This window comes from Pleurodeles waltl, chromosome 5 (genome assembly GCF_031143425.1).
Source record: "Pleurodeles waltl isolate 20211129_DDA chromosome 5, aPleWal1.hap1.20221129, whole genome shotgun sequence".
NCBI lineage: Eukaryota > Metazoa > Chordata > Amphibia > Caudata > Salamandridae > Pleurodeles > Pleurodeles waltl.
The window spans coordinates 96,461,545-96,473,586 of record NC_090444.1 but is presented as its reverse complement, the minus strand read 5'-3'; the positions used below and the strand labels follow the sequence as shown (position 1 = coordinate 96,473,586).

Sequence of the window (12,042 nt, the reverse complement as noted above, 5' to 3'; positions counted from 1 at the left end):
AGGTTCAATCTCCAAGTGTTCTTGTCGGATGTGAATTTAGTGGTGGGGCATTGTCGGTAATGCTCAGGAAGTGGGCTCTGGTGAAACTATGCAAAGAAACAGGGTGGAACAGAGAAACAGGGTGGAACATGAAGGTGGAAACTCCAGTATGGGATGTGCGAGTAATCAGGAGGAAGGCTCAGGTGAAAACGTGCAGGGAAGCAATGCGCAACATGGATACAACAGTGGAAATTCGAGCATAAGAAGTGAAGTGTTCTGGGTGAAAATCTGGAGGCAAACGTCAATAGGTCCAAAAGGAATGTTGTTAGACCTAAACATTTAAATCAATATGTATTGTATTAATGCAGATGTATTTTGTTTTAAATTGGGGTGTTTGTAGATCAATGTCCGTTGTTGTATTTGTTAAGGGGGAAGATGTGGTATGTTCATGATATTGTGTGTGGTTATCTGTAGCAGGGCACCTTTATGGAAGGTTCCCTGCGGTGAATGCTGGCGTGCTCAGCGGCATTCCAGAGGAGACAGTTGGCGGCTTGATCGGTCTCGGGAGGGCTGCTGAGGACGTCGGTGCTGGTATCGGAATAATAAAACAAAATTTAAGAAAACTTCCCTATCTGCTGGTCTTCTTCTCACACCATGTTCAACAACCTGTCACTACCTACTCGTGGGATGTCTATGGGCTAAATGTCCTCATCGACAAGGAACAGAGCCAATAGCTGAAGAGGGCTGGACAAGTGCCACATACCTGTACTCTGTAAGGGGCGGGTGAAAATGTGATTGACACAATAGCAGACCAATAGACGAAGAGGGCTGACCAAAAAAAAGCTCCTGTAGGCAAGTATAGTAAATATAATTTTAGTAAAACCAAAATGTTTTGTGTAACGCTGGACCTAAAAAGTATAAAACTTAAAGAAGTATCCAGAAAAATAAAATGTGTGTAGCTAGTATCCAGTGGTAAACAGTCTGCAAAGTGACGCTTTTTCACCGTGACATCTCAGGTGACGTGCCTCACGTCAAGTTATCTTCTTACTCAACCGCCCACCTCGGGAGCAGTCGCAGTGAGCTACAGACCGGCTCCTTACAACCGGCCCCCGTCTGTGGTGAGCACGCATCAGCCGCCATGACTTGGTCGGTTTTACAGAGCACCCGCCATCTTCTCACAGGGCGAATCCTCAGCCCATCGGGGCATACGTTCACCTTGTTGATATATTTTTACGTACTAAAGAGCCATGTTCAAAATAAAATGTTGTACACACAACTTCCTTACATTTAAAATATATATATATATATACCCTGTCAAATTGTATGACGTAGAAAGCTTGACAAATATCATTAGTTGAATCTGTGTTTGCATAATCCGTGTGGGGCGTGGCAGGTGCTGCAAAACGGTAAGTAAGCCCGCTGCACCCATATGCAGGCCCAGCACCAAAAACGTGGTGAGCGCTCCATGCTTTTTCGTATTCTGTTTTTAGCTCCGTGACGTTTCTTTCCTGTCCATGACGGTAACGTCACTATTCACGGTCTGCGATTGGCTACCAGTATCGCTGCTTACCATTGGCCGTTTCCTTTCATATCCCACAATTCCGTGTTTTGCTTCTTCCTTTCTGCCATTTTCCTGTAACCAGGTTGGTTGATTTTGATCCGTGTTCAAATTTGTACAATCCACCGGCATCTTCCTCGTATGTCAGCCGAGGGGACGCGGAAACCCAAGAGAGAGTGCCATGGGGGACGTAGGCATGCTCCCGCAGCCTCGTCGGACGCTAATTGTCCCTTGGCTCCTGGGTTCAGGCGAGAGAAATGGTGGGACAGAAGTACAGCAAAGCCAGCGCTATGGAGAGGTGGTGTCACTGAGCCACGACTCCCGCGGGCACCGGCTGCTTGACGGGCAGACGCTTGGATTCACAACGCTGGTTGTGAGTACGAGGCGGCAGAGAAAAAGGGTGAAAGTGCCGTATTGACCTGTCATTTGGTGTACGGCTCCGCTCGAAAAGGCTCTGAGGCGTAGGTAGTCTCTCCTCTTTTCCACGTGGCTGGTAGAGTTTTGCTTTCATTCATAAACGCACGTTTTAAGCATGAACATGCTTTCTTCAGCTTGTTTTTCCCTTTACGCGCTGCGTTTCAAAATGCTCCTCCGTTTCAAGCATCTTGGCGTAATTTAGCCGTTAACTACCCCCGACACCTGTATTGGGGGGAATCTATGCCCCAGGCCTGTTTATTTCTCTTTACGCAAGATGAATTAATCCCCCAGCGGCACATATTATGTACGATTATGCCTCCATATTGAGTGGTCCAGTATTTGGACCTGACAAGACTTGGGGAGGAAAAAACAGCCTATAGTTTGCTTATACCTCCCAAATTAATTTTCTTGTACATAATGGGGATACGCAGTGGTGTTGAAATGCATCCAGTTACCGTAGTGTGCTTAGTTCGCGACAGTTTCCCCATGTAAATTCTTTGATCAGCTCAATTGGAAATAGTGAATCGCAACGCTAAAATCGGTATTTTTTGCGTTGCACCTGGTTTCTTGAGCATGTTTCTGGGGTACCGCGTTATTTCCGGGTATTTTAGTGTGTGTGCTTCTAGAAACAACTGTATCTCAACAAATTAGATAGTTAGAATTCAACGGTGCCTATGAAAAACGAATCGTGAATAAATTCTACGTAGTTTAAGGAGCGTTTTCGTGACATTCCAGTTTAAGTTTGTTCTGTTGGACAATTGATGTCGCCATAGTGTATTATTTCGAGTCAACTTTCGGCGGTCCCTGGGCAAAAGAAATCTGCGTTGTAGGGCTACTTAGTTGTACATCGGTCTTGTTAATTCTCAGATTAATTTGCCTTTTCTTTCGTAAAATATTAACTCGCCCCGTGTTCTGTGGTACCCGTGTTGAGTGCTTTACATGGTCTACAGTCAAGTGATGATGACTCCGGAATCGCTGTACCCTATTGATGATTCTATTTTGAACCCTTTTCCAGCTGATGACTGTAGACCTTGTGATGAGTGGGAGGGTATCTCGTAACAATTTCAATGCACTAGTGATTCTAACTTCTCTTAAATTACTTTTATTTCAGGAAAATAAGCAGCCATGGCGCCCAGCCGAAATGGAATGATATTGAAACCTCATTTCCACAAGGATTGGCAGCGACGAGTCGCAACCTGGTTCAACCAACCTGCCAGGAAACTACGAAGGTACAAAATGCGTACAAATGGGCCCTTTCGTTGTGGGACTGTCCCTTTTGGTTCTTCAATGTGTTTTTATCAGACTGGTGCAGCCAACCGCATACCTCGGCTTTTTACTGTGTGTGGGGTTTTACATAGTACGCTTTAATTGTGGATGTCCAGCGTGCACAGAATGAAATATTGATATTGGATTCTTTTGAACAGACGGAAGGCTCGGCAGGCAAAGGCTCGGGTGATTGCGCCCCGCCCCATTACTGGGCCCATTAGACCAATCGTGAGATGTCCTACCATAAGGTACCACACGAAAGTCCGAGCTGGCAGGGGTTTCAGCCTGGAAGAGCTCAAGGTAAGAACCGAATGACCGTGGCTTTAGTGAAGCAGTTTAATTTGGAAAACTTTAACGGTGAAATATTTCGGTTTCTGTGTGGTCATATGAAGTATGTCTGTATAGTCTTGCTTCAGGTGCAGGGTGGTGCTTTGTGACTTCGATGGTCCTTAATTTGTTTGTTTTGGATTATTTATAATTTTCGAAATCACAGTTGGACTTGTCATAATTTGCCTTGCTTTGACACCCTGTCTAAGTGTCCGATTACTTATTCCATCTCACAGCAGCTTTGATCTGTGCACGAGTACATGTCCAGATTAAGCTTTCTGTTAATAGTCCACGCTTCCTCTGTCGCTTTCCGACTGGGTACTTGGGGACAGATGTACGAAAGGATTTTACCCATTCTGTGTCTATGGGAAAAAGCATTCGTACATATGGTCCTTAGTTCGACCGAGTTTTACACCTTCATACACTGTCTGGTCTCACTACCACTTTACTTTATCTACACCATTACTCCCTCCCTGTGCTGATAAACGTGTTCAGTGATCTTCTGTGGAGCCTTCTTGATTGAGTGTAAATTCTTTAATAAAACACCACCGGCCTAAAAGTGTGTAAACAAAGCTCACCTTGCAAAGCCTATGAACGTCAGTCACGTGATGAACCACTCCGGAATCGCTGTATTTCAGTGATGATAGCCTTGAACCCTTTTTATCTGATGACTGACTGGCTGGGCTGGCAGTAGAGCGTCTGTCTAGAACCCACGCGGGGGACGTCCAGCTAAACTTTCTCTTCTCTCCTAAGCTGGCTGGCATCAATAAAAAGGTTGCACGAACCATTGGTATTGCCGTGGATCCCCGTCGACGTAACAGAAGCGCCGAATCCCTCCAGTGCAACGTTCAGAGACTGAAGGAGTACCGCTCCAAACTGATCATCTTCCCAAGGAAGGCCTCTGCCCCCAAGAAGGGAGACAGCTCGGTGAGTAGTGCATTACTTCTTTGGCGCGGCTGCTTGAAAACACTGATTTGGGATTGCGAGAAATCCAGGGTACATCGGCAAATAAGTCTCCGGCTCCTTGTCCTTTCCACTCTCCACCCCGCGCTGCTCTCCTGTAACGTGTAGGACTGGTCAGCCCGCGGTAACTTGGAGATGAGCAATTTCATAATTGGATACAATACCTAGCAACTTACTCCCGTACCGGCGTACTTCAAATAGTGTAGAGTAATTATCCGCTTCTAATAAACGTCCGGTCTACTGCCTTTGACATACCATTTATAATAACAGACTTTTGGGATCACTCTCGTCACCATAACCAATTGTATTGAACATATCTTTCCGGCAAGGTGTAAACTTTAGTAACAAACTTAAGCTGGAGCGTACTGCTTTTACCCATTCTAGTGCTTCGGTTTAGTCTCCATTTGGGTGATCAAATAAGGTTTGGGAACAGCTGTGCTAAACTACTGTGTATAAAGAGGGCTACCAAAACCTTTAAGCTTTCCAGGCCAGACTTGTGAAAGAGTTCTGTGGCAGCATTATGTTAATATATTTTAGTAATGCAAGTAGCTAGGTATTCTTTGAAAAGCCATACATGTGCCAGAATTCCATACTGTGGTGTATGTACTGTTGTCTCGCCTTTTCTATTCACTGGTTGTGCACAGCATCTTGCGCATACTTGAAGAAAAGTGGATGTAGAGCATAATGCCCAGTTAGTTGTGGTGAGGAGTTAGTCATGCCAGCTGCTCCTTACGTCAGAAGTTAGATGCCCTTTGAATGAGTTGTCGGCAGAATAGGGTATATGGATCACTAGATTGCAGCATTTTGTTGTAGAACATCAGTTGGGTAGGTCTGCTACAACTGGTACGATGCAGAGAATTCACTGTGTAGAACAGTGGTTCTTAACCCTTTGAATTACGCCCACCCGACTTAAATCATTACTGGAACCCGGGGGACCTACTTGAATCATTGTAGGAATCCAGGGACCTCCAACGAGTTTTTCACTGGAAGCCTCAGACCCCAGCCTAAACATTTTTGATAATTTGAACCTCCAAAGCATATATTTAAAAATACCGGAACTAGCCTTAATAATAAATTAAAAAAAAAACATGCTGAAATATTCACGAACTTTCAAAGTACATTTTAAAGGAAAGGCTGGAGCTTTTCTAAATTGCATTGATGCCACTCATCAGTACTAATGTTCTGATCGATGCACTGAATCAGAGGTCAGAGAAAAGCTGTATTATAGCTAAAGCTAATAAAGCCTCAGGTCCTGAATTTGTACCCACAGATTTATACCTGACTGTGTGTGTGTAGAGCAAAAGCTGTTACAGCTGCATAGTTTGGGGCTACATAGGCTCCTCTGGCCTTCAATTTTTTTTTAACTGGTTTCTGAGTGCATTGCTGTGGCTGGGTACACCTTTAGCATCATTCTTTGGAACTGGGCATTAAACCCATTTCAGATAATCATTGTCCTAGCCCCACTGATTTACTGGATACATCTACAGAAAAATAACTCTGGTATTTATTTGGCTGCTCTAAGGGAGGTAGCCCATTACCCTAGAATGCCTAGGTGGAAGCATGCTTGCTGTACTTCAAAAGCAGCTGAATCTTGATATCATTCTTGAGGATCCCACAGTGATTAATGGGGGAAACAACAAACAAGGTTAAGAATCGGGGAGCAAGGAATTCCTATAGCCAGATGACCAAGAAATATTGTTTGGGGTGAAGGACAACAAGTTTACATGTTTATTTTGTCCTTGGGACAAGTAGGCCCGACCCCCTGTAGCACACTTTGGCTGCCAGTTTACAAGGAAGAGAACAGTCTGTAGTTGAGGTAATAATGGTGTCTATGTTAATGCTGTTGTAACTTGTATTTAAGGTTCATTAATGCTAAGCCTTTATTAGGGTGAGCAATTTAAGTAAACATTGTAAGGTCACACAGCCCTACTGACCATGGCTCCAGCTAAAAAAGGTACATGTATAATGCTCTCCGATTAGATGCAAATGCTTGCAGACGTTTGTAGGCAAGATTGGCGGTTTTTGCCTTCAAAATAAAATCTTCTTTAAAAAAAAAAAAGCAAGTAGATTTTTTCAAAAATTGCAAAATTACTGTGAAATTTTAGGTACTATTTCTTTGAAGCATCATTTAGTAGACTGCTGGCATGCTAGTATTTCCCAAAAAATTTTAATAATGGAAAATCAGTAACTATTTTCAACAAGATTATAGGAAACATGAAAATAAACAAGGCCTAGCAAAGCCATCCAATCTGACATTGGTGGTCAGTCTTTTGGTTTTGTCAATGCGTGTCGTGTCTTGTTTTGACATGGCTTTTGTGAAACGTTCATTGTTGTGGGAGCTGCCAGGCCCTGCCCATTGTAACAAACATTGGCAAAAAAAAATGTGGTCCCTGAAAGCACACATTGCCACAGTAGTTCTGGCACTGAACAAAACTACTTTTTGCCAACATGCTCCTTGTGGAAGAGCAGAATGCTATTGCGCATTGTAAAGCTAAATGGTACAGGGATAAAGAGAATTTTAATTAAAAAAAAAAAAAGTCTTGGTTAACACCAGACCTAATTGGGGGCCCAGTTCTTAAAGTCACAAAAGTGCACCCATGTTACGTTTTTGCATTAGTGGCCTTAACAAGAATCTACAGAAGTATGCTAGGGAATTGTACTCCTAGAACATATCTGTGAACTGTATTTTAGCAGAAGCAAATATGCATGTGTAGCTGTACTCATGCAAAAGTCTAGTGAACCTTTACAAGTTCACTTTACCTCCAACTCTCTAAGAACTTCCACTTCTTAAGGCATTCCAGTCCTGAAACTATTGCTTACTGCTTCCTCCAGCCCCAGTAGGTAGATCTGTGGATAGGTGGCAGAATATGGAAATTTATATAGTAGGGCTTGAAATTTCTAGTTTTCAAGCCAGGCTATAATATAAGCTGTGGTATAATCAGAGAGGCCATTATCAGCTCTCCTACATAATGGGATTGCTGCCATAATTTGTCACCTCAACTTGTCTCATGGACAAGTAGATATTTTATTACATTCAACACCTCTGTTAGGGTGCCAACTGTCAATATAAAAATCAAATTATATTGAAGTTAATTCAGAGGGTCCTGGTATAGGGTTATCTAATGTTGGCTTTGAACCCTACTTGGGTGACCTCTGCCATGAGACACATCATTCTCTTATATATAATTCCACCTGGGGATCTTCCGTTTATATAATTCCACCTGGGGATCTTCCGTTTGAAGGCTTTTGCAGCCAAATTTAGACCCAGGGGGGTCGAGTATGTGATTATGCTTTTGATGAAATTGGGAATATTTCCAGCTTTGCTATATTGTCCTCATGTGGCAAGTGTGCACTTGAAATGGCTTGCTCCTTTATTTTCCCATGTATAAAGTCTTTAATGAAATGGACATTTTAGTTCTGTTGCAGAACTGATTACCTAGAGATTGACCATGCAGTTTATTTGTATGGGAAAGGGGGAATGTAGCTGATTTTTTTTTTTTTATAGTGTTATAAGTACTTTGTAACATTTTAAATATTAATGGGGTGTTGTACTGTTTTCTAGTCTCTTTTGTATGTATTTCTCCTATGTACACTAGCTGCATCAATACCTAGGCTGCTAGGGGTTTCTATGATGGGCTTAACATTGGGGAGGGACGTGATAACGCATAGTTGCCATTTTTTAAATATCAGTTTATCATATTGAAGTGGGGGCGGGGGGCGGGTCACCCATACCCGTGGTTTCTGCCCTTCATGTAGTTTGTTGCTGTCTTTTAGAAGCGTTAATCTTGAGGCGAGGCTCCCCCACAGTAGCAACTGGCTTTGCATGCTTTTAAAAAATGCTTCTGTGAGTGAAAGATGTGCTCTTGAAAGACATGTTTAACCTTGAAATAGTTGCTTGTCGGGTCTACAGTCAAATGATGATATTTCTCCGGAATCTCTGTACTACATTGATGACTTTCTGAACCCTTTTCCAGCTGATGACTGTAGACCTGTGCAAAGCGTTATATCGAAGTGGCTTGCTTCCTGGGCTAATCATTGCCCATTAGCTGCCGAAGATGAAAGCCAAGCAATCTGTTTTTATTATCGAATGAACTTTACACACTTCATTGCTGTTAAATATTGCTGATTGCATTATTTCTTTTAGGCTGAAGAACTCAAATTGGCCACTCAGTTGGCGGGACCAGTCATGCCCATTAGAAATGTAAGTAACTTGTGTAGTTTTGTTATTGTGGTTGCTGATGTGAGTCTCTGGATCCTAGCTGTTCCCTTGTATCTTGCTGTGGCTATCGCATTCAACACGAGAAGGAATGGGACTTAAAAACAGTCTAGCCAAGATGTTAAATACAGGGACTAGGACTGGGTGCCAGTGACTAGTAATGTTTAAGTAGTTGGGTGTCTCGTCCGCTTCTTCCAGAGCGTATAATAAAAAACGTTCAGAGCGATTACTATCGCCATTATAACACTGACGGGTATGTTTTAGCCCATCCAAGTGAAATTGAAATCAGACTTTAAAAGTAAATACACGTGTTGAATCCAGTCTTCTGAGGCGGCTCAACAATACAGGATCGCCTTCTCCTTCTGTTTGTGTCAACAAAAGTAGCTACTCCGTTCTTGAATCTCTGTGATTGTGAAATTAAGATGGTGGTGTTGATTTCAGCTGGGCGTCCCCTAGACTAATACCCTGGCGTAGTAGAATACTGAAATGAAGAAACGGCGCCTGGAACGTTTTGTTTAGGTACCATTCTCAGGGGTAGAACTGCAGGGAAGACTGGGATTACCCTTCACTTGGTTTCATGAAATGCGACTATATATACACACACAATTAAAGTAGCTTGAATTGCCACAGACACAAGTGTCATAATCCTAAAATAGCAGACATTGGAATCCAAGATGGCATTGTGCAGTTATGAATGGAAATGGCTGTTCAACTACACTGTGAATTATTTTAAGCCGTGCTTTATGTGTAACTTTTATTATTTAAGGTAAAAGGCGAGATTGTTCCCAGTCAATTCTTAAACTGCCACCAAGCCAAACTTCTGCCCTCTTAGCAGTAGATATCCGCTTGCCCACAACCTAACCGTCCAGTGAGAAGTTGCTTGAGTCAGATACTCCAAACTTGAAACTCCACATCTCAACAAATGGGCCTTTAGCAAAGTTAGTGGTATAACAAACTCTTGAGTGATGCGTCACAATAACGTGATGGCTAGTCACTATCACATGAAAGGTCCCACTGAAATCAAACCATTCCTTCTCTGACGTATGTGTAAACATTTACTCCAAATAGTTACTCTTCATGTCGTCCATGAGAAATGCTTGCTGCTTTGTAGTTGATTGCTGTTTCGTGCCTATGCCAGATCGGGCTATGCGTCCCTGCTTTTGCACTGTAACCTCTTTCTGTTGCTCTTTATTTGTTGGATGTTTATACCATTTAGCACAACAAAGGTAGTACAGGTGTGAGAAAGTGGAGTGTGGGGTGGTTGTCAGACCACACCAAGTAATAATGTCACTATTCTGTACCCTTTACAGTTAGAATACTTGAATTTAAACCCTGGCTTAGTTCTAAGTAGTTGTGGCACAGAACAGTCATTCAACTCAAAGGAACATGTGTAAAGTATTTATCTGTACCAAAACAGTTAATACATCTAACATAAAAAAAAATTACAGTACCTGAACACCATAATGGCAAGTCTGGTCGGAGGGAATGTACTAGTGCCAACCGTGGGTATCTCGTTGCACCAGACTGAGTCATTCGAAAGCTAAGTAAGCTTTGTCCCAGTGAAAATTGTCCTTCTGATTTAGTATCTCTTTTGGAGTAATTTTTGCATCGGATGGGTCGGCTGCCAGCAGGATCAGACGGTGGGCTTGACGACTGGATGCTGCTAAGCATTGGTCCTGGTGAAATTCTCCATGTTGGTGGCTTAGAAACCTTTCTAGAAGTGGAACTGCTTTCAGTGGGGCAAACCAGCAAGTTAGTCTGACCGGTGGTGCAATGTCAGTGGTCCCATGATAAGAACTTTTTTCTTAAAAGGACCAGAGGCGATGTGTCTACTTTTGCAATTTTGAGGAGAGAATAATCTTGCACTTGCCAAGGGTCGAGGATATTTTGGGTAACACTTGATGAGTTAAAGCACAATCTCACAGAAGTCACCAGCAGGGCCCAGGGTATTTCCAGATGGAACAGGTCAGCTGAGTTCTTTGTTGCAGGCTTCTTGCAGTTTTAGTGTTCCTGGAGCCTAACAGGAGGTTAGCCAAGTAGCCCTTGCATTCCACTCTTCTGTCCTAGGTTTAAGTGAGAGCAGGTCCAACGCTTGGTGCTTCTTTCCACAGGTAAAACAGCAGGCTCAGTCCTTCTTAGTCCGTCCTTTGGTTCTGGGGATCATCTCGGCAACTATAGACTTTATGCAGCAAAAATGCCAACTTTCTAAAAGTGGCATTTAAAAAAAAAAATAGTATTTTAAAATCCATCTTCACATTCAGATTGGTTTTAAAATTCCTGTTGAGTCCCTGAATCCTTCTTTTAGCTATTTCCCAAACTAAAGTTACACATTATAATCTGTTGCAATGTAACCAAGGCTTACCCTGTGGGAGAGCCAGCCAAGGTGAAACACGGCTTTGGAAATTTTTTTGAATGCCTGAACCCGTTTAAACTTGGCTACACGTCTCTTCATTTTTAAATTGCAAGTACCCTGTAGGGCCTACTCGCGGCATTTAACTTGCAGACCCCAGGTACAATGATTACCACGTGCTATGGACGTGGAGGTATATGTGCCAATCAGGAATTATCCAGTTGTACAAGTTTTTGTGTCTTAAATGCATAAACTTGACACCGGAAGGCGGTGACCCAGTGTATAGCTAAATCCAGGAAAATGTGGGGGTGATCCAACAGAAAAGACCTCTACTCGCAAGTGGCTATTGACATACAGTCAATATATTTAGGGGCAGAATATATATTTTATGCACCATGTAGTCTCTTGAGAAGCTACTGAATTTGCGCCTAAATGGTTTTAGAAAATGCTTGAACTGCTGCCAGTTAGCCGGTTGTATAGTGTGCGCTGTGTTATATTCGAGGTATTTGTAAAGGAGGTTCACCTGCTGCTCTCCCCACAGATCTACAAGAAGGAGAAGGCGCGGGTGATCTCGGAGGACGAGAAGAACTTCAAGGCCTTCGCTAGTCTGCGTATGGCCCGGGCAAACGCCCGTCTCTTCGGGATCCGAGCCAAGAGAGCCAAGGAAGCTGCAGATCAGGATGTGGAGAAAAAGAAATAAACTGTTCAAAGCAGAACTTTCAGTAAAAAAAAGTCAAAGGAACCTGGTCCTGAGATTTTTCTTTATTAAACATCACTTTTTATTTTGGCAGCTGAAGAGTGCACTTGCCTTGCGTGTGAACCATTGTGGCAGCAGTGGACCCTTTAGTAATACACAAACTGAGCAGTTTTATCTAGGACAGATGCCATAGTGATTCTCAGCACAGTGGTATGCATGGAACCTTTGGGCTGTATGAACATCCTAAGTTGTTTTACAAACGCACAAAA

The 12,042-nt window shown here is 42.9% G+C and overlaps 1 protein-coding gene and 3 non-coding genes across 4 annotated transcripts; all 4 read left to right on the top strand.

Moving 5' to 3' along the window:
* The first annotated feature begins 1,516 nt into the window (after positions 1 to 1,516).
* Positions 1,517 to 11,818, top strand: RPL13 (ribosomal protein L13). Its single transcript, XM_069233680.1, has 6 exons — positions 1,517 to 1,622; positions 3,066 to 3,183; positions 3,379 to 3,520; positions 4,301 to 4,474; positions 8,655 to 8,711; positions 11,618 to 11,818. The coding sequence occupies exons 2-6, from the start codon at positions 3,080 to 3,082 to the stop codon at positions 11,774 to 11,776; spliced, it is 636 nt and encodes a 211-aa protein (XP_069089781.1). The 5' UTR covers positions 1,517 to 1,622; positions 3,066 to 3,079; the 3' UTR covers positions 11,777 to 11,818.
* LOC138297979 (small nucleolar RNA MBII-202) lies at positions 2,909 to 2,991 on the top strand. The gene has a single exon (XR_011204516.1). It is a non-coding gene; the product is annotated as a small nucleolar RNA MBII-202 (small nucleolar RNA).
* Positions 4,154 to 4,232, top strand: LOC138297980 (small nucleolar RNA MBII-202). The gene has a single exon (XR_011204517.1). It is a non-coding gene; the product is annotated as a small nucleolar RNA MBII-202 (small nucleolar RNA).
* Positions 8,426 to 8,505, top strand: LOC138297978 (small nucleolar RNA MBII-202). Its single transcript, XR_011204515.1, has one exon. It is a non-coding gene; the product is annotated as a small nucleolar RNA MBII-202 (small nucleolar RNA).
* Positions 11,819 to 12,042: the final 224 nt, after the last annotated feature.